This window comes from Epinephelus lanceolatus, chromosome 5 (assembly GCF_041903045.1).
Source record: "Epinephelus lanceolatus isolate andai-2023 chromosome 5, ASM4190304v1, whole genome shotgun sequence".
NCBI classification, from domain to species: domain Eukaryota; kingdom Metazoa; phylum Chordata; class Actinopteri; order Perciformes; family Serranidae; genus Epinephelus; species Epinephelus lanceolatus.
In genome coordinates, this window is record NC_135738.1 from 19,146,673 (window position 1) to 19,169,590 (window position 22,918).

General features: G+C 41.4%; 2 protein-coding genes across 3 annotated transcripts; one reads left to right on the top strand and one right to left on the bottom strand.

Annotated features, from left to right (window-relative positions):
* Positions 1-359: 359 nt before the first annotated feature.
* On the bottom strand, positions 360-13,271 carry apba2a (amyloid beta (A4) precursor protein-binding, family A, member 2a). 2 transcript variants are annotated; one of them, XM_033633969.2, is made up of 12 exons: positions 13,108-13,271; positions 8,240-9,494; positions 7,908-8,012; positions 7,718-7,757; positions 7,483-7,628; positions 6,836-6,922; positions 6,569-6,751; positions 6,212-6,391; positions 5,838-6,050; positions 4,183-4,302; positions 3,882-4,022; positions 360-1,148 (listed from the first exon to the last, which is right to left on the bottom strand). In XM_033633969.2, the coding sequence occupies exons 2-12, from the start codon at positions 9,461-9,463 to the stop codon at positions 1,077-1,079; spliced, it is 2,511 nt and encodes an 836-aa protein (XP_033489860.2). In that variant the 5' UTR covers positions 9,464-9,494; positions 13,108-13,271; the 3' UTR covers positions 360-1,076. The 2 variants fall into 2 exon arrangements, with proteins under 2 accessions (XP_033489860.2, XP_078023954.1); XM_078167828.1 differs by lacking the exon at positions 13,108-13,271 and adding an exon at positions 12,885-12,974.
* Positions 13,272-13,608: 337 nt separating this feature from the next.
* Positions 13,609-22,752, top strand: fan1 (FANCD2 and FANCI associated nuclease 1). Its single transcript, XM_033633991.2, has 13 exons — positions 13,609-15,105; positions 15,187-15,327; positions 15,967-16,168; positions 16,246-16,479; positions 16,563-16,694; positions 16,788-16,896; positions 19,315-19,434; positions 19,563-19,727; positions 20,330-20,492; positions 20,576-20,679; positions 20,772-20,966; positions 21,420-21,548; positions 21,652-22,752. Exons 1-13 carry the CDS (start codon positions 13,920-13,922, stop codon positions 21,787-21,789), a joined length of 3,018 nt encoding a protein of 1,005 aa, XP_033489882.2. The 5' UTR covers positions 13,609-13,919; the 3' UTR covers positions 21,790-22,752.
* The last annotated feature ends 166 nt before the right edge of the window (positions 22,753-22,918 follow it).

The window sequence follows — 22,918 nt, forward strand, 5'->3', positions numbered from 1 at the left end:
TATACACTGATCAATAAAGATTATAGATCTGTTATTGTTTAACTCTAATTTCATTGTAAATGAAAGATGAGACTAATTGTTAGTTTGATATTGATTACTGTTTGAAAGCCTCTGCAGGATTTCTTGCAATGCATGCATGTTGCATGGTTTCTGAGCAACATCATTGGTTGAAGCATCCTTCGTTCACAGCTTCTGAGATCCGATTAAATGTGAAAACACGAGAGGAGGAATGAATACCAAACTGCTTGGATACATACAGTTAATAATCTCTAATTCAGGCAAATGTACTTTATGTCTTGTGTGTTTGTATGCACTTGTTTTGCAGTTACACCTTGATAAAATAAAAACAACAACAAGCATTCATTGGTGAGATTGTATTCTTAGTGTGTTATAACATTACATTCATTCAGTAATGTATATTTTGATACATTCTTGTACTGTACGCTCCGGTAAAGGTAATGATCACCCATACTGTATGTCTTTGAAAAGGAGTAGTGTGTCTTTGGCCTTCAGCATCACCATAATACACGTAGTTCAGTGCCTTTGTACAGCATATTATTATCTTTTTAATACTTACTGTAATAGATTATCATGTCAGATTGAGAATGAATCCCTGGTCAGTAATTCTTCATAATAACATGCATATACTGTAGGAGTAATATGGCCTTTCCAACCAAGTCCTTGAGTAATCCAAAGTATTTACAGTAGAAGTACATTTTTGAAACTCCATACACATTATAAAAATGACTAAATAAAAAATAAATGTACTAATTTATCTCTTCATAAGAAAATAATCATGACCTTAAAGCTACTTCTCTTCAACACCAGAAACTCACGTACAGTACTACAGACAGAGTATTCACATTGTAAGGCCATTATGACAATGTAATTCAAGATAAAACCTGAAAAATGAGAACTGGATGTTCTTTACAGCATTGCAACGAGAGGCCGAGAAAATAAAATGATAGAAAAATAAATTCTCCTCGTCCCACTGAGCCACCTGTCCATCATCTTGTGCCCTCGCCTCCACGCAGCCAGACATGCAGAGCGACAGTGGGCTGAACCATGCAGGGTCTCTATATGTAGATAGGCGTCTCCTGTCCTGTCAGCAGTCTGAACATCACGGCGGGCATCGTCTTCATGTTGATCTGGCAGAGAGACAGAGAGGAGAGGGGACAATTATCCTGTCAACTTAAGAGCTCGTTTATAGAGGCACAGTCCTAATCACATCACTTGAATCCAGGCCTAATTTACTTCCTTCTGTGCCATCAGAGACTCAGAAGAGACCTTGAATCCATTACTGAGAAAGAATACGCTTTGATGGCTTTAATGGAGATAAATACTGGGAGAAACTGGGGAAAAACACGCAAAACAAACAGTTGGTGAAAGGTGTAAGTAATGGAGCAGACCAAAAATGTTTGATAAAGAAACTCACCTGATCATAAATTCATAATAAACTGTCAACATTAAGAAACAGATTTATGTTCTTGGGCTTTAATCTACAAGACCCAGTGACCAAAATCAGTGAGACAGGGAAGCGGATATGTGGCCAGACCACACAACAACAACGGCTGATATTAGCTTAGTTAGCTTAGCTTAAAACTCAGTGAACACTAAAATTGTAATTCAGCAATGCTCAACAAACACAACTACCACTTCTAACAGCTATAGCCTACTACTAAAGAGTGCCCTAGGAATGAGTCCTGGGCCATGAAAATAAGTTAGCATTTTACCACTCACAGTTCCTTCGTCTCAAAATCAATGGTTTTTTTTTTCTTTAAATGGGTTTTTAGTTGGATGCCTAACTTGACTTTTTAATATTCATTCGAACTGCATTGTAATAGCTGGTTAAGTAAATTTACCTTCACACATTTTTCTGTCAAATAAATCACTTTTTTCCTCAGTTAGAACACAAACAATTGTACAGTGAGATGAGCTGTAGCCAGGAGATATAAATGCCCTTTTTGGCTTGTACACACAATAATAGTTTGTAAACTTTGCTAAATTGCATGTGCACAAAATTGACTGCATTTGTCATTTGTCGCTCTCCCCTGCTGTGAAAAGCCCTGCCCCTGGTTCCTGAGTATTCTGACTGTAGCTTCCTGCAGCTTCTCCCAACCTGAGCAAAAGCTGCTGTCCTTTAAAACACAACTCTGTATCCTCACTGAAAAACAACTGTGACAGTGAAAGGGCTGACAGAATCAGACCAAGGCGCTACAGGAACTTCTGTTCCAGCACCAGCTGACCTGCAGCTGCTATATTTAATTCATATTCCTATTTGCTTCGTGCCTTAGGGTGATGAAAAATAAATAACAAAAAGTGTGTTGCTGTTTGATTGTATTTATTCACATTTGTGGCTGTATATATATTTTAAATGTAAGCAGCTGTAAATTTTGCTATTTGTCTCCAAACCTTCAAACTTCAATTTTTCAAGTTAAGGTACCACAGTGTAAAAATACTCCACTAAAAAGTACTCATCTATGCAAAATGGCCTTTTTAAAGTATGAAACCATGATATAAGATAAAAGTGAATTAATATTGCAGATGAATTAACATGTAAGCAGCATTTTATTGTTGCAGCACATTATAAATATTTTGTATGCTGTTGGGTGATTCAGTCTAAAACAATGCATCGCATTTAAGTAGTAACTAAAGCTGTAGTGGCCAAGTGTCCTAACATAAAAAGTATGAGGTAAAATAACTCAAAATTGTACGACTCTAGCCCTTGTGTTATCTTCGCGTCTATGTCATGACTTTCCTCCTGGGTCAAAGTGACCCGGTTTTGTTTGGCTGTTTATAAAGCTTAAAGTATAAATTATCATCCAATGATGCATTTCATTTTTTGCATGTGTGCGTGTGTGTGTGTGTGTGTGTATGTGTGTGTGTGTGAGGGCAGATGGATGGGTGGGTGGGTGGGGTGTGTGTGTGTGTGTGTGTGTGTGTGTGTGTGTTGTCAGGAAGCTATGTTTATCATGGATGCAAAACTTGTTTTGAAATGTAGTTTACAGACCTGTAGTTTGAAGTTGTGCTTTGCAGTGTGTGTGTGTGTGTGTGTGTGTGTGTGTGTGTGTTCTCTGGGAGCTTTGATTCATTATGTAGGCAAAAGTTATTTTTGAAAGTTTACTCACCTGTAGTTTGAATTTGTGCTTTGAATTGTGTATGCATGTGCATGCTAGCATGTGTGTGTGTGTGTGTGTGTGTGTGTGTGTGTGTGTTGACAAATTGACCCGGGAAAGGCACAAGGGGTTGCTCACTTGAGTAGAACACTGACAATTCAATCAAAAGTTGTGATAATAAATTTTATTTGCAAAGGGCATGATAGGGTACCACCCAGTGGTGTACTGGACGGTATACGCAGGTATACGGGGTATGCCCACTTCTTTTTCTGGCCATTTACAGTATACCCACCTATCAGCCAAGAAGCCATTGCAATATATAGGAGAGTATACCCACTTCCTCCACGCTAACCTGCCTATCCACTTAGTAGTACACCCACCTCATCAACTACCACTACACCACTGGTACCACCCATGTAATTTTGGTGCATGTAGATGAAAAAACACCATTTTTATGATAAAGTGACTGTAGAACTCGGGTTAAGTAGACCCAAGGATAACAGAAGGGCTAGAGAAGACTGCAAAGACAATTAAGACAAAACAGATCCTGCTAGTTGTGAATCCATCCACCATCATTTTCTGTATTTGACTTCAAATTACTGAGTATAAATCTATTCATTTGCTCATCGTAAAGTAAAAACTTGAACTAAACTAAAACTGATTTGATCTGTGTGTGTATATCTTTAAAAGTCCTGCATGGTACGGTGACTTGTGTGGTGCAGTAATCAGTGAAAATTGCCATCTTGTGGCATGAGGACTTCTTACCTCACCCACTGAGACAGACAGGGTTTGAACAATCTTCTCATGTGCCATGGCAACAACACTCTGACCATTTATTTCAATGATTCTGTGTCCAACACGAACGCCACCTCGCTCAGCTATGCCCCCTCTCATTAGGCTGCAGATCTGAGGAAGTGAAAAAAAAAACCACATTGTATTTTAATGCGTAGTACACAGCACAACCCTCACACTTTAAAGACAGCCATGCTCTGCAGAAGCTGGTGTTCATTTTGAGTCTCAACCTAAAGCATAGTATCATGCTTCATAATAATAAGGGTTTACTCACGATGCCATTCTGCACACTGAAACCAAGCTGGAACTTAAGATCGGGTCTCTTGATGAGGACGGTGGTGACAGGAGGGCAGCTCACAATACTCAGCTTTACCCTCACCTGGTTCTTCAGACCCTGGACCGAAAACCATAAAAACACATTACAGTTATTTTAAAGAATAAGTCTGTCATTTTACCTGTAGCCAAAGCCTGATACATCTTATTCTTCCATTACTTTTCAAAAAAATATTAAAGACATGGGAGCTGCAGTTTCTTTAATTCAATCCCACATACATTGTCCTGCTAAATAATTAAAGGTCCAGTGTGCAGGATTTAGGAGGATATATTGGCAGAACATGAATATAACTTTCATAACTATGTTTTCTTTAATGTATAGTCACTTGAAAATAAGAATCGTTGTGGGATAGGGCCATTCACATTTTTGTGTGAATGGGCCCTTATGAGTGATTGCCACCTTGAAAATACACCTGTTTTCAAAGGAGAACTAATCTGTCATGTTTTTTTTTTCTTTTTTTTTCTTTTGTAAAATAGTCAATAGCATCTATAACTCATTGTGGTTCATTTCCTGGGAGTTGATGATGTCACTGTATTGTTCCTGGCTCAGGTCAGTCAGGTTGATGCCACTGGCTCACAGGAATTCTCTGTAGGCCACGCTAAAAGCCTCATTAAATTAAAAACAGTGACATTTGCTATATATGCCCTTGAAAAAGGCAAACCCATCTCTGTCAAGTTTATTTATTTATTTTTTTTAAATAGTCAGTAGCATATATAACAAAAATGGCATGCTTATTCTATAACTCAAATATTCTATAACTTTAAATCAACTATCAAATTTTTAAAAGTAAATAATAATTTTTCATTTTCTTTAGTAATTGTTGTTATATACAGATATGCAATGGTGATTGTTGAGTAATATGTATGTTGATGATATCCAGTGTCAAGTCTCTGATCGGAGAGACGATTCGTGCACAGTAGGGTTCACTAAAACACACAGTAGACAATAGAAGTAGCAAATAAGTTCTGATTATAAAATGTGGTTTATCAAACTTACATTTACATGTTTTATTGAGCTTATTGTATAATTATTTCAGGAATTACGCATTACGACTGATATTTTTTGGATTCTCTTGTCAAAACAAAAAACAACTCACATACCCCTTGCAGTACTCAAATGTACCCCTAGAGGTACCCATATCCCCCACTGTGTCATTCCCTGATTCAAATATTTCCTCTGTGAGTGAAGACTGACTGAATAATTAAAGGTATATGATGCAGGATTGCCGTTTACCGTTTGTAAACATGTTCACCAGTGAAAGTGAAAGTAAAATCCAACCCCAGATTCACTCTCCTTTGGCTTTTGGCCCCTGGATGCCTGCTGCTTACCATCTGGCACCTGGTGGCTACCTTTTTATAAAACCCAAACCTCACCTGAGCGCTGGGGGGGGAACACACGCCCATAAATGTCCCAAACTTAGAAAATAAGAAAAAAATGCAGGCAGAGGCTGGAGTCTAGGCAGAAGAATGCACTGCCACATATTTTAAGTGGGTCATAAGTGAAGATTGAGGAGATTTTATACATTATTTTTTAGGGAAATCCTGCATAGTGTATCTTTAATATGTGAAACTGGAGGTACCTGATGTGCTCCGTACCTTGATGATGCCCTGACAGGTGGCAAGTGGCAGCCCCACCAGGCTGGTGTCATTGATGGACATAATCTGATCCCCAACACTGAGTTTTCCAGAGCGAGCCGCGGGGCCGCTGTTCAGCATACTGGCCATGATGACTGTGGGCAGAATGGAGCCCCAGCCGGACTCCACAATCACCACACCGAGGCTCTCCCCTTTCTGCTTCTCCACATACAGCTGGAACAAAGAAAACGCATTTCTTAATCATCTCCAAGCACATTTTGAATGTCACATGCCGGCGTTTGGAAGATTTGTGAGACGGTGCAGCCATTTATGTTGAAGGAAATCCATCTGTCACCATCCACAATTCACCTGCAGCCAAATAAAAAATGTCACACCTCTTTACAGTTGTCTGAGTTTGAGAAATGGACGAGGTCATCGTGGTACATTTCCTGGGAGTTGATGATGTCACTGTATTGTTTCTGGCTCAGATCGGTCGGGTTGATGCCATTGGCTCGCAGGAATTCTCTGTAGGCCACGCTAAAAGCCTGACCGATGGACTGTGCAATGAGCTGTGCCTGTGGGAAGGGGAGAGTTTGGGGAAAACTACTCAGCAGAAAGGCTATTCCAGTTGACAACAGCAGGGAGGTGAGAAAGATTGCAATGTTTTAGTAACCACAGAAGAAATCAAAAACAGAACAAAAAAAAGTAAACCCAAAACTAAAAATGTGTGCAGTTAAGCAGCAAACACTCACATCCTCTGACTCAAAGACGTAGCAGATCATCCTGTACTGACTCTTCCCTTCGCTGGAGTCAGGAGATTCCGAGAAATCCTCCGATGAAGCCTGAGACATGCGCCTACGTGCCATCAGAACCACAATGCTGCCAATGTCTGCGATGTAGGAGATGGTCCGCAAGGCACTGTCCATCATTGTCTCCTATATGGAGCAAAATTATGACAATCATTATATCTGAAAATAGATTCAACACAGAAAAGAATCAACACACAAAGAATTACTAACCTGTGTGTCAGCATTAAGCACTTTGACAGCTTTAGTGGAGATAAACAGGTCCACCTCTGTCATCATTTGAGAGTCTTCATCTTGGCTCTTTAAAATAAATAGCATATGTTTTAATCAGACATTAAATATTTATGTACTTTCATCTCACAGTGCAAACTCAAACGCAAGCTCATTATCAAAACCCTAACATGGGCAGGTGAGTAAAAAAGGTGTGCAACAGCTCCACCGTGTGGTAAGATATGACTCTGCTGCATGGCTCACCCCTCACAAATAATTCAGCTGGCAATTCAGGTACATATACACTTAAAAATTCCATTAAAAGCCAAAGTAAAAGGCACTTTAGGAGAACAGGCCTCTGCCAGTGCTGAACAAGTAGCTTGCTGTTTTACCCAGAGACATCGACCTGGAAACACACCCTCAGGACCTGGAGTTAAGTGTCCCTCTTAGTTTAAATCTTAAATGGCAACTTGTCTAATGCCAAAAGGCCCAAATACATTTCACCATAAATTTCTTCTGACCATAGGGCCAATCCATATTTCTTTAAAATGTATTGCTACAATTCTGAGACACAGAAACAGCAAAGACTTTAATATTTATAAACCAAATCAATGGATGTTAACGACTGTCTCCCTAAAGAGGCAGATTACCTTGATGCGGCTGACAGCTTCATGGGCCTGGGACATGCGGACAGACTTGGATGGATTTTTATCAGACAGCACCTGAGTGCAGCCAAGGTAGTTAGCAGCAAAGATGATCCCATCAATAAGATCCTCTGGCTCACAGGGACCCGGGACTGTGCAGCAAAACGAAAGGATGTCATTGTGAAACATTGTAATGTGCTGCAAGGAATTATGAAATGTAAGAGTATGGAGAGACAATTACCGTCCTCAAAGCTGGGGAAAGACGCAGCTTCCTGTGAGTTCTTTAAAATAAGTTAACAAGTTAGACATCAGTGGAACATATTTTATGGTAACAATGGTTGAAAACCCCTAAAATGAAATAATGAAGATGTAAAAAGACAGATTAGTCAGCAAAAGATGCTTATGAATTAAAAACAGTGATAAGTCTTCACCTTGGGCATGTTGCTCTCCTCTGCAGACACGAGCTCTGGACCCTGAGGCCTCCTCGGCTGCTCTGGCACATCTTCAGATATCACAGCTGTGCTTGGCTTCTCCACCTGTCGTATACAAGCATCTGCTTTAACTTCAGCAAGCCTAAATGTTTCTTATTGAGCTGTGTGGATGATGGCTTCATGTGGCAAGGACAAGAAAGACTATTTGTGTCAAAGCATGTAATTAAAATCTTCCCTCACTCTGGGACATGGAGAAGGTAGATTGTGCAGCAACAAACACAAACCACAGGGGACGAGATCTGACAAAGACTTGGCCTATTTGCACTAGTTACCTGCTGGGGTTTCTCTGTCCGTCTCTGCCTCTCCTCCAGAGGCTCCCTCTGTTGTTCCGCTGTGTGATGAGGAGCCAGGGATGGCTTGATAACCCTGGGTTCGCTCTCCTGGCTATTTGCAGAGGAGGGGGGACTGGGTCTGGGAACAGGAGGAGTGTCTCTACGAGGCGGGGCCTTCTGGGTGTCTGGGGGTGGCTGAGCATGGGAGTGACGAGGTGGTGGAGGAGGATGTTGTTTACTGGAACCGGACCTGGCTTTGGTCCGCACAGCGGCTTTTTTGCAGTCCTTCGACAAAGTCTTTGGACGCTGCTCAGTACTGTTGGTGGTGCATCCTTTGATCCCAGAAACAATATGCTCCACGTCCTCTCCTGCTCCCCTCCTCCCTCGTCCTTTACCCTGCCTCTCCTTCTCCTTTGAGCCCATGTGAGACGACTCACACTTCTTACTGGCTCCTGGGATATTATGGTTTCTTGCAACTCGAGTGTCATCTTCTCTTTCCCTTTCATCGCCTCCCTTTCTAATTCTTTCGTTCTCGTTGTCCTGATAAAGGCTCGTCTGCCTTTGAACACTGTTCTCTGTCTCCTCTAAATCCTCTATGAATTTGGCCCCATCCAGCACCTCCTCAATCTCATCTCCTTCACTGAAGAAGAACCTGTTCTCCTGGCCCTTTTCCACCTCCCTCTCTGCTTCATCTGCAGCAGCCAGAGCACAATGCGACCTAAAGCGATGGCCCGTCTTGTGAGGCTTAGTGCCTGATTGTGATCCCTCACATATTTCTGTGCCATGACGAGGCCTTGGAGGGAACTGGTCAACAACACTGCTGTTCTCATTAATATCATCACCTACTGTATGCTTTATATAGCCAGCATCCTCAGGAGAGTACTGTTTGTAGTACCTCGTGTCCACAACGCCCTCTCTGTTCAAATGCAGCACCTCATCATAGTCCTGCTCCACATCAGAGCCCACGTTGTCATACTCAGAGCAGGTGTCCTCCATGTCCTCAGGACTAGGATCACAACTCATGTAAAAGTGGCTTGCAGGGACAGGAGGAGTCAGCTGGTCGTTGTTGTCATCCTTCAAGGTACACGGTGGTTTCTCGGACGCCTCCGTCACCAAACTTCGCTGCTCCGCTTGGCTCTGTTTGAGGAATCCTGGACCGGGACACGGTGGAGGGCTGGGAGCCAATATTTTGGTAATGTTTCCTGGCCTTTTTCCATGAGCCATAACTGGCCCTGTAAGCCCACTACCCTCAACCCTGCGGACATTAATAGAAAGCCAAAATTAGATTTTACAGATGCATTATTCCCTCTATCCATTTTCACTTCATTCCTTCAACAGCATTTTTTCCCAAACACAAAGTTTTAAAAGAGAATGGACAGAAATTATGTCAAATGTATTCACTTGAACCATGGACGGATTATAAGACAATGGGTCCCTGGGAACAGACATGCAAAAGACCCTACCACCTCTCCTGAACAGGTGCAAGACACACATTTTATAGTTGTTTTGCCTCCTTTTGGTATTACTTTTGCATCTCTTTGCAGTTGTTATGCATCTCTCTGTGGTTTTGTGTCTATTTGTAGTCATTTTGCATCTTTTTGTAGTTGTTTTGTGTCTTTTAATGATCATTTTTCATCTCTTTGTAGTCCTTTTGTGTCCTTTTGTGGTTGTGTTGCCCCTTTTTGTGTGTTTTTGTGTGTTTGTGAGTCTCTTTGGATATATTTTGCATCTGTTGGTAGTCATTTTGAGTCTCTTCCAAGCTGATTTGTGTTTATTCAAGTGACATTTTGCAGGTGAAAGCCAGGGGAGGCCCTGACTCTTTGGGCCCCTGGGCTTGTGCCGGGTAGGCCTGCTCAATAATCCACCCATGACTGGAACCAAAACACTGTAGAAATAAACTGCCAGCAGGTATGCTGTTCTCTTACATTAATACACAAATTATTTAGCCATTAAGATTTTGTTTCAGCTACAAAACAACCTCTTCCATTGTTCACTTTGCAAACTACCACAGTACAACCCAACAACACATTCCCAAAACATCTCTTTTAAACTCATCACTTTAAACGAACACGGTCCCTACTTCAAGGACAAACAGTGGCCACTTATTGAAGTCATAATAATGTACACCCATCTCTACACCATCTACTGTAACACCCACAGGCGCCATCTCAGTCCTTTTGTCTGTGGTTGCTGATGTTGTTTGTTATCTGTCATCTTGCTTTGTTGTATCTGCTCTAATTTTGTCTTGATGTCCTGCAGAACAGGAGACATGATGCAGCAAAACAGTTTTAAGTGAACCAGACCAGCAGCATGTGATGTTTTTCTCATGCAAAACTACTGTTGTGTTTTCTTTTTACAACTAGAAGTATACCGTCATTCAGAAACGTGGTTAGTGTGGATGCCGGATTTATGATCCATGACTTATGTCCTCTGAGGAAAACTGTGTGTGGAGTAGTACATCATTTGTTTGACATCTGAACAACATCTCTGAATGGATGTTTGCCCTGGACTAGAGCACAACACAACATTGTATCTATTGGCAAATGGATAGATACTGTTACAGCTCAATGGGAATTAAAACAAAGCTGGTGGGGAACAAATGTCTTTGCGTTCTTCTCTGTCTCTCGTATGATTTTCTTTAGTTATTTAAGAAGTCTATCAACAACAAAAAAGAAAATATCCTCCTGAGACCCTTACGTGGACATCACATTTTGGGTTTACTTGACCTTATACTTCATTCTACTTAACTTAGACCTGTTGTCCTCGTTCGTGGACACTTTTCCGTGCCACCTAGTGGCAGTAAGATCACAATACACTAATCCATGTAAAAACAAGATGGCTGCCATCTCAGTCTGCAGCTGATCCCGACACAAAAGTGGACAAGGTCCAAAACCTGAACAATTTTATGGTTGAAACTTGTTTATTAATGATAAATAATGTTTGTAGTTTGATGTGGCAACAAACTGACCAATTTTAGCAACAGTAACAAGACACTGTTATCTAGGAAGTATTGAAGACATTGGGACTTGATTGTCGTCTCATTGAGGACATTGGAGCTTAATTATCAATGACAATGTTAATTTTTATTACTGACCGGGCCCTACTGATCCCAAATAGCTGGGAGAGATTAAAAATGCATACCAGACAAACGTTCAGGTCTCAGGAGGATATACTGCTACACTATATCAAAGTCATACACTATACAGCTAAACTGAATAGTTGTTTAATCTATTAGTTGAGAGACAGAGGATTAATCTGCAACAATTTTGACGATCGTATTTCAAAAATGCTAAAATCCACTGGTTCCAGCCTTGTAAATTCTTATTTTTCTATGATAATCATTACAACATCTTTGAGTTTAACTATTTTCTGATATTTAATAAGGGCTGCAGCAAATGATCATTTTCACTGTCTATTATTCTGTTGATTATTTTCTTGATCAGTTGTTTCGGTTGAAAAAATGTCAGAAAATGGTGAAAACTGTTGATCAGTGTTTCCCAAATATAACATCCTCAAATGTTTTGTTTTGTCCATAACCCAAAGCTATTCAGTTTCTGTCATAGAGGAGTAAAGAAAGAAGAAAATATTCACAGCAGAAGCTGGAATCAGACTTTATTTTCTTAAAAAATGACTTAAACCGATCAATCGATTATCAAATTAGTTGGTGATTCATTTATTTATCGATTAATCGTTGCATTCACCAAAGAAAAATAATTGGCAGATTGACTGATAATGAAAAAAATAGTTAGTTGAAGAGCATGTATGACACCAACAAAATGATATTATAAAAATAATCTATCAATCTAAAATAATAAATAAGATATAGGCTACACATACTGAGGATTATTACAGTGATTTAGTCTGCATATTTTCATGCATATAAGACCATATATATTCTCTGGATCTATGATTTTAAAGCCATTTTTTTTTAAAGCCAAACTTCCCTCCTCCATGTGTGATAATGCTGTTCTCAGTCGGGTAATAAAGGCTGTATCGCTTGATTGGTACAGAGTGTAACAGAGCTATCACATTGAACACAGTGGTCTGATACCCGCCCAGTCTCAACATGTCAACACCCTCATCTAAACATGAATCATGTAAGCTTGAGGCTGTGAAGAAAAAAAAAACAGTGCGATTGCGCTGTTTGGGCTCAAGCTTTAGATACACTCACCACAATAAATCCCCACCTCTCACTGTGTTGATCAGATGATAATGCAACTGAGATTATGAGCACAAACCTAATCCCCCCGGCCAGATCACCTCTATTACAGCATAACACGCGGACCTAATCATGACCTCTCCATGGTGCTGAAGCGGCGATTAAAAACAATATGCTTCATTATTGTCTCTAATTGGTGTGTGGGGGTATATGTGAGATTTCACGCATTTCGCCCTGCCCTTGACGTATTTGTGGTGGTATTTTATAAACCCATTACGCTGAACTTTTGCCGCAGCTGCAGGAGTGGTTGTTGTGGTTGCTCCGGTTTCCCCACAAGTGGACGCCGCATTCCCATCTGCTTAAATATCGATAAGATAATCGGATATATCCTGCGCATATAGCACGCAGTGATGGAGCTGACTCGCTGCACAAACAAACACACACTCTCTCACACACACACATGCACACACGGAGCTTTTTTTTTACCATCTGAACGCAAATATTATCCTGCTGCTGCAAATTCACATCGACCTTGATTTGAAGCATCGAGACTGCACCATGCTGACATCCAGCTCATGGGCTGATGTTGTACCAGAGGAGCACATCCAGCATTGTCTCCAGCTCTGCCACCGCAAGCCCAGTAGGCCTATGTGCATCACTGTTACATTCTTCCCCCATCCATCCGCAGATAATCCTGCGTGCCACTTACCAACATCAGTCCTGTCGGCGGCCCTCCTTGCAAAATGCCCGTGTGCTGATCAGATCAGATTGCTCTCCGGAATGGTGATTTTTGAATAAAAGCCGCACAGCAGCCCAGGAACCTGTGTAGGAAATACACCCCCCATCATGTGCTCACTGCTCTGTCCCCCAACAAATAACACAGGGAGAGGCATAATGAGCACACAGTCAAACATATGCATAAATAAATGGCACATATTATCTTTACATTAAAACACTTGGATAATTGTAATTTCTTACATAATTAGCAGAGTATTAAGGTGCCATTTAGTATGAAAAAGGTGTTATTCGTACATATTTTTGCATAATATTACCATTGAATTTAATTTGAAAATACATGTACATATAAATATCCAGGAATAATATATTTTTAAATGATCTAATCTTGTTTTTTTGCATTAAGGCAGTTAAGAGACTATCGATGTAGTTGGGATCGATTAGTACACCTTAATAAGCACTCTGCGCTCTGGTAGTTATGCCTGAGAAGCGGGATTGTTGTTATCCTACCGTGCTGCTCGTCTACCGGTATGCTAGCTTATGTTTTGAATTAACAGTCTTTATATCAGTGGTTTTGGTAATTTTTATAATGTGTTTGAAGCACCAAAAGCTACAAATGTGTGACAATTTAAAAGGAAGTGTTTCTTTCTGAGCCAAGTTAGCATTTAGGCTAGCTAAACATAGCCATAGCATTATCGACTCTCCACAGAGTGACGTTATGCAACAGAGAAAAGCCTCTAAAAAACGTCAAGGTTTTCATCGAGCAGCACCCCTTCCGCCTGCATCATGACCGAGAGAGCCAGCAAAGACAAACCCAGGCGAAGTTTGTCATTGTCGAAGAGCAAGAAGAAAGGCAACGTCAGTGCTGGGACTTCTGCCAGTGCTGCCACCACAACTCCCATCACCTCGTTCTTCAGCAGCCAGCCTCCACCCAAGCTGGCCTGCCCCCTGTGTGGCCAGTTCGTACCAAGATTCAAGATCAATGAGCACATTGATTTTCAATGTCAGAACTTTGAGAGAGGAGACAGCAGTGCCGCCTCAGCAAGTAATAGTGTTGTGCCAAGCAACCAGCTGTCACCCAGGAGGAACCCCCCAAAGTCCCCAGAGCTGGATCCAAAGAAGGAAGACGAGGTTAAAGAGACCGAGACCAGCCCTTATTTTAAAAAGAATAACTCTCAGCAGGCACCACGGGAGATAAAAAATAAAAGTGTGGTCAGGACAATTGACCTGGGAAGTCTCTCCTCCAAGTTATCCAGGAAGTGTCAGAAGGCACCAGAGAGGACACAGAAGGAACATGAACATGCACCATTGTGTCCTGAAAAGGAGGAATATTTCTCTGACACACTCAGCAGCTCACAGAAAGAAAATCATCTGATTCAGAGTTTAGAAGACACAAACAACAGTGTGACAGTCATTGACCTGACAGAAACCAGTGCCGACACTCCAACAGCAGTGAAAGATCTATCAGACAAAGGACTTAAACACAAAGCATCTAAATCAACTCCCCAAAAAGTGGTTACTTCAAACCTGCCCTCCTCTTCCTCCAAACTATCAAAAAGAAAGAAGAGACCAACTTTCACTGGCAGGGGGTCTGATTTCAGAAAAAAAGCCAGATATGAGGGGAGCAGCAGGGAGCCACAGGAGGTGCTGTCTAGTGATAATATAGCAGACACGACTAATACCCACCACCTTGAAACTGAGGTACCCTCTACCACTACTTTTGACCCCCCTCTGAGTTCAGAGGAAACACATGAGAAAAGTGCTGCAGCGATCGATAGTGATTTAGTGGCAGAGTCTGGTGCTGACAACACCACCAGTCACCAGGCTGTCGAGAGCTCTTATCCCCAACGGCTTCCCTACTACCTCCGTAACTTCCGGACCGTACTGCAAGCTGTCCTTGAGAATGAGGACGACAGGTCATTGTTTAATGAGGAGGATATGTCATTCGTCCATGCATTTGAGAAACTCTCAGGTATGCTGATATATCACTCAGTCATTGTTAGTTAATATATAAGTAAGGTCTCATCACTGACATGTGCTTTTCCTCTCAAAGTCATGGGGCAGAAGCTGTATGTGAGACTCTTCCAGAGGAAACTGAAGTGGCTGCAAGTAAATAAGCTGGATTATGAGGAGATATGCAGTGATCTGGGGCCTGTCGCGCAGGAGCTGGTTCAAAGTGGTCTTCTACAGTCAGGTAAATAATCCCTAACAAAATATTGTTGTTGATGAGGATTGCATTTGTTACATCTGTACACTTTTAACTAAAAAAACACAGTAAAATGTTTGAAGTAAAAGCTGGCTCCTCTTCCTAAAAGTTTGTTATCCCTCCTGATTTGTAACTGCTGTTCCTCAAAGGTGGTATAGATCGTAGTGAGAGAGTGAGAAAAGATAGGAAGGATGCATGCTGGGATAGGCTCCTGCCCCCCTGCTGTTCTGCACAAAATCCTCTGCTGTTTAAACAACGAATGGATTGATGCAATTGGTATTTATCTAGCAATACTCGGTTCCCAAGGGGCCCCCAAACTCTGGAACAGAAATTCTATTTTCTACCTCAGTGACCTCCTTCAAATCTCTGCTAAAACTCATACTTATAAACTTGCTTATAAACTTTTCGTCATATAAAATGATTTATGTTTTACCAAGAATGTTTACCATTTACCATAGTCATTTTTGTGAAGCACTGTGTAACATTGTTTTGAAAGAACTATACACATCAAGTATATCTAACAAAGAATATGTGCTTTCCCCTGGAATACCACATCACACCAAACATTTACATTTTCTGTTTTCTGTTTTTAATACCACCTTGTGCTTTTTTTTTTGTATATCAAAGAGAGCGACCTTCAGGATTTGGGGGAGGCTCTGGATCTCCTGCCTGCTCCTGAACTTAAATCTCTGGCAAAGACTTTCCATCTGGGCAACTCTGGGACTCAGAAACAGCAGCTAGTGGATGGACTCCTCCGTCTGAGCAGGCAAAAGTCCCTCTTCTCTCTGACCCCTGCTCAAAACAACATTGGGGCTGTCATCCTCAAAAGGTGAGATGATCAAACACATTGTGTTCATTCACAGTATTGTAGTTATGACCTCAACACTGTCCTCTCAAACCTTAAAGGGCAAAGCAGCTTGCGAGTTCCTGTGTGCGCCTATGTCGCGGTCCTCGGGCAGTCTTCTCTCGCATCCTTCTCCTCTTCTCTCTGACGGACACCATGGATGAGGAGGAGATGGCAGCTGGTGGGCAGAACCAGCTCTTCACCATCCTGCTGGTTAACTCAGGACGCCTGGCCTTCCCAGACTACACAGTGCAGCGTGGAGTCAAGGTGTTCCAGGACAGAGAGGATCTTATCAGGTGAGGGTCTGTCAAAAGAGTTTATGTTTCACCCCCACAGAATAACCAGGAATAAATGCTCATGTTTTCATCCTTCACACCAGATATGAAGCATCCATGCGAGCCCTGCTGGAGGTAGCCTTGGCTATGCAGGGGGGTCAGTGGGAAGAGGCCATGGAGCTTTACACTGCTGCCAAAAGTGCCTGGCAGGAGCTGAGGGAAAACCATGACCTCAGGTGACATAAATCTGTTTATTTGCTTTTGTCTAAATCAGAGATATAGAGTCTCTGGATATTGTTAAATGTTAACCTTATCATTGTGTTGGACAGTCACCACGAGGAGCTGCCTGTCTTCCTGCGCAGCTTCACTGCAGGATGGGCTTACACTCGGATCTTATCCAGAGGGGTGGAGATCTTGCAGAGGCTACGGCGCTATGAGGTTGTCTGACCTTATCCACTCTCACACACATTAATGAAGCAATGTTCAGTGTTCACTGTTAAGAGAAGTGACACAGGGGTTGTTCATTTTTATATACAGTACAGGCCAAAAGTTTGGACACACCTTCTCATTCAATGCGTTTTCTTTATTTTCATGACTATTTACATTGTAGATTCTCACTGAAGGCATCAAAACTATGAATGAACACATGTGGAGTTATGTACTTAACAAAAAAAGGTGAAATAACTGAAAACATGTTTTATATTCTAGTTTCTTCAAAATAGCCACCCTTTGCTCTGATTACTGCTTTGCACACTCTTGGCATTCTCTCCATGAGCTTCAAGAGGTAGTCACCTGAAATGGTTTCCACTTCACAGATGTGCCTTATCAGGGTTAATTAGTGGAATTTCTTGCTTTATCAATGGGGTTGGGACCATCAGTTGTGTTGTGCAGAAGTCACGTTAATACACAGCCGACAGCCCTATTGGACAACTGTTAAAATTCATATTATGGCAAGAACCAATCAGCTAACTAAAGAAAAACGAGTGGCCATCATTACTTTAAGAAATGAAGGTCAGTCAGTCCGGAAAATTGCAAAAACTTTAAATGTGTCCCCAAGTGGAGTCGCAAAAACCATCAAGCGCTACAACGAAACTGGCACACATGAGGACCGACCCAGGAAAGGAAGACCAAGAGTCACCTCTGCTTCTGAGGATAAGTTCATCCGAGTCACCAGCCTCAGAAATCGCAAGTTAACAGCAGCTCAGATCAGAGACCAGATGAATGCCACACAGAGTTCTAGCAGCAGACCCATCTCTAGAACAACTGTTAAGAGGAGACTGCGCCAATCAGGCCTTCATGGTCAAATAGCTGCTAGGAAACCACTGCTAAGGAGAGGCAACAAGCAGAAGAGATTTGTTTGGGCCAAGAAACACAAAAAATGGACATTAGACCAGTGGAAATCTGTGCTTTGGTCTGATGAGTCCAAATTTGAGATCTTTGGTTCCAACCGCCGTGTCTTTGTGAGACGCAGAAAAGGTGAACGGATGGATTCCACATGCCTGGTTCCCACTGTGAAGCATGGAGGAGGAGGTGTGATGGTGTGGGGGTGTTTTGCTGGTGACACTGTTGGGGGTTTATTCAAAATTGAAGGCACACTGAACCAGCATGGCTACCACAGCATCCTGCAGCGACATGCCATCCCATCCGGTTTGCGTTTAGTTGGACGATCATTTATTTTTCAACAGGACAATGACCCCAAACACACCTCCAGGCTGTGTAAGGGCTATTTGACCAAGAAGGAGAGTGATGGAGTGCTGCGGCAGATGACCTGGCCTCCACAGTCACCGGACCTGAACCCAATCGAGATGGCTTGGGGTGAGCTGGACCGCAGAGTGAAGGCAAAGGGGCCAACAAGTGCTAAACACCTCTGGGAACTCCTTCAAGACTGTTGGAAAACCATTTCAGGTGACTACCTCTTGAAGCTCATCGAGAGAATGCCAAGAGTGTGCAAAGCAGTAATCAGAGCAAAGGGTGGCTATTTTGAAGAAACTAGAATATAAAACATGTTTTCAGTTATTTCACCTTTTTTTGTTAAGTACATAACTCCACATGTGTTCATTCATAGTTTTGATGCCTTCAGTGAGAATCTACAATGTAAATAGTCATGAAAATAAAGAAAACGCATTGAATGAGAAGGTGTGTCCAAACTTTTGGCCTGTACTGTATGTTTGGGTATTTTGATTGACAAACCCCTAAAAGCTGATTCTAAAACTGGGTGTTTATTTTCAATATAAGTTGTATTTGTCTTTTGATGTTATAAAGTGACTTGCTGCTGCCGCTTTTTTTTTTTTTTTTTTTTAATTAGTGTTAGTATTTCCTTGGTTGACACAGCATGCTCTGGCTACACGAGGCTCTGTCATTGGTACATTTTTATATATAGGAAAATTCTTGGATTACTTCCATACTACCTATGTGTCTATATCATGCAGAAAACTGTCAGACAATACTCTTTGCGTTCTCAGTGTTCATTGTGCTTTCTATTCTAAATGTCCATTCACAAATTGGAAAAAGGGCAGTTGTGTATTCTGCACCCTAGGCATGGAGCATGTGGCAGAAGGACTTAAACTGAAACTCATGGCATTAATCTTGTTTTAATGCTTTTAAATCCCAAATGAATGAAGTAGTGACAGATTCCTGAAGGTGTCAAAGTTTTTAATTTACCTGGTTAATTCTTTTAAATTTCTTTTGCTTGATTCTTTTTGTCTCTTTCTGTGTTTTCTGTCCGTAACTATGTGTTTTTATTGGCCAGGTCTCCCTTGAAAAAGAGATTCTTAATCTCAATGGGATTCTCCTGGTTAAGTAGAGGTTAGATTTAAAAAAAAATGTCATAGTTAAAAGATGTCATTTGTTTCATAGGAGGCAGTGGAGGAGCTGCGGTCTTTATTGTTGCAGTTTGTTTACTGTCCTGACAGCCGAGGACGATGGTGGGACAGACTGGCACTAAACCTTCACCAGCACCTAAAAAAACCTGAGCAAGTGAGCACCACTATCTGTGGCTTCATTCACCTCTTAAAGACATAATCTATCTCTTTGTGTGACAGCACGCAAAGTAACAGCTGTGTGGTTTCGGTTGTTTGACGGTGGTCTTTTCCCATTGCTCCTAGGCTATTTGTGCGATCAGAGAGGGGCTGTCAGACCCTTTGGTGCGAACTGGACATAAACTCTCTCTTCATCAGAGAGCTGTGAGGATGAAAGAGTCTGCCAGCATGAAAAAGTATCGCCTGCAGCTAAAAGATCTGCCCACTATCCAAGTCCAAGATGTCACACATGTGAGTTTAGTACAGTATGTTAGTATTTGGGTTTCTAGGGGGAAAAAACAAGTGTTAAAGGGAAACCTTGGTATTTTCAACCTGGACACTGCTTTCACATATTCTTGTGTCTCACTGACTGATGGAAAAAACAATTTTTGAAATTAGTCCAGTGTTGAGAGAGACCACTGCAGCCACAGTAGCAAAACAGGCTGCAGTGTAATCCCTACAGGCAATTGTGGACCGTCAATGTATGTCCACTAAAAGTACTGTTTTTGCCACTGACAGGCTCAGATTGTCTTTATAAGTGTCTGACAACATTGCAGAAAAGAACCTACAGAGAAATTGAACATTTTTCCTCACCTCTTGCTCAAGAAGTTTCATTATAAAAATCATTTTAATGGATGTAAAACAGATGGTGCACAATGGTCTGTAAGGATTACAATGCAGCCTGTTTCACCACTGCAGCTGGGGTGCTCTTGCTTAACACTGGGCCAATTTAAAAAATTGTTGTCTCCATTTGTCACTTAGATACAAAAACATGGGAAAACTGGTTCTCTATAAGTGTTGGGTGTATGTAGAATAGTAGATATATATATTAATGTTGGTAGTTTTGTTTCCAGGTGACTATCCGGGGACAGCTGTTTCCTCATGAGGGGGGCATGGGTAAATCCAGGTTTCTTATAACAGTAAATGGAGAAGGGGAAGAGAGTGCCGATGCCACTGTAATATGCTCTGTGGAAGAACTGTCTTTAGCACATTACCGCCAGCAAGGCTTTGATCAAGGTAAGTAGTTTTGTCTCACCTGTTATAAATATTTTAGTATCCTTTTATCACCTTAACATGGTATTATGATTGTTAATTAACAGGGATCCACGGAGAGGGCTCAACATTCTCAACACTGTTTGGTCTCCTGCTATGGGACATCATTTTTATGGAGGGTATTCCAGATGTTTTTAGAAATCCATACCAGGTAAAGCAAGCTCTATCTATGTTTGTAATATTTGCAGGAAATCTGTGCATCCACTGAATAACAATTGAACTCATCTTCCTTTCTGCTCACAGACATGTCCACTGGATTTTTACACTGACTGTTTCTATGAGAACAGAAAAGAGGCGATCGACGCTCGTGTGCAGTTGCTTAGCGAGTCGTCCGTGGAGACTCTGCACGACATGTTGGAAGATGTCTGGACGTCCCAGGAGGGTAAAGTGTGTTCACTGGTCAACTGGGAGCGTTTCTCATCCCTTCAGCAGGCACAGGTATGTACTGTCACTCTAATAAATATACACTGAGTGGCCACTTTATTAGGTTCACCTGTAAAATCTAATACAATTCAATACAACGGCCATTAATTCTACCTTTACAAAGACAGTAATGTTCAGTGTAAGTGAGGTATTCATTTAACTAGACATTTATTATTGAGGTTGTAGTTTAGTGGTGTTGAACTGGACTTCATTATATTGAGAGGTGTTTCTAATGTTTGCCCGTTCCATTTACAAACATGAGGGGGTAATGAATATTATTATACTTATCACACTTTACATAATGTTGCAGATGCACAGCAGTGTTTCCTTACATTATTTCTTCTTACAAGATGATGCAAAGTATGCCTTTATATGTATAAGAAGTAACTTGCATTAGATGGTTTGTCAACATGTGTTACTGTAGGTACTCACGTAACTACTTATACAACTTTTATTCTCTATTTACAGTCTCTTGTGTCATGCCTGGGTGGACCCTTCCTAGGAGGGGTAATAGCACGGATGTCTAAAGACTACAGACACTGCCGTGGAGGTTTGCCTGATCTAGTGGTGTGGAACACCTCAAACAACAGCTACAAGGTGAGATCACATCACATCCTGGCTCTTTGAATTGGTATTTTCCTCTGGTTACATTGATTATACTGCAGCATGCAATGTGATATGGCATGTCTTGTTTTTGTAGCTGGTGGAGGTGAAGGGGCCCAATGACCGGCTGTCCCAGAAGCAACAGATATGGCTGGACGAGCTGCAGAAGCTGGGGGCTGATGTGGAGGTGTGTCACGTGACGGCTACTGGAGCCAGAGGAGCTCGTCTGGAATAAACAGCGACACCGAAGAACTGACTGATAAGACTTTGCTGCTATTAATCAGAGTGTGGTCAAAATGGAAACATCAGCAGAAAAAAATATGAGGGAGCTTTTTCTGTTTCTGGTCATCTCAAACGGATGTTGATGTTTATCTCAAAAACTCAATCAATCTTCCATATATTTCAAATTTATCCTATTATTGAGTACAGGGAGTCTGGTAGTAGGGAGTGTGCCTTGTGACATGTGGCAATAACATTGGGGAAAACACTGCATTTAATAGGAATCAGTGCATCATGAGATGAAGATCATCAGCGAGAACTGCCAGGATCAGAAATAGCTTGCCCACAGATAATCAGAGCTGATGCATGACAAGAAACGCATCCAACAACCACATCAAACCGATGGTGTTTCCTTTTCTTTGGCAACACTACATTCTCAGGATCTTGGGTTGCCAAGCAACGAAAACTCACATTTAGTTGGCTGCTTATGAATTGTATGACAGCTCTACGAGTTTGTTATGCAAGTAATTACTGTGATAATATGCCTATAAATATGCTGCTCTTACACTACTCTTACTCGACCAGAAAAATGGCAGAAGGCTGCAAAAAATGAGTATTTTCATTGTAGATTAAGTTTCTGTTTGTATTCTTTATTAATTGAGTATTGTTGTGGTGTCAGACAATGGGTTCCTAGAGCCCAATTTGTCATCACATTTCATGTTTTGTCTGAAACAAAAGTATTCAGCGTACGTCAACCATCACGTTGGATGAAGAAAAGCTGCAAATTATCACAGTTTAGAAGCTGGAAGGTGGGTGTTTTAGCATGTTTGTTTTAAAAATGACTCAAATTATAAATTGATTATCAAACTGGCTGCTAATTATTATGTATTGGTATGTAAGAGATGTGATACTGAGCTGTCTTGGGATGTAAAATGTGAGATCTGATGTGGACACAGGGATAATAAAATAAAATTTTGATTCCATTGTCCTGTTTTCTAATGTGCCATCTAAGATTTATACATTGCACACATTACATTACACCCTTGCATAGTTAATGCTGTGCCTGGGCGTGCTCTAATGTATGCAGGCCGGGGATCATGGATGCTCTTGGGGGAAGGGATGCCGAGCGGCCGTGCGTCTGACGT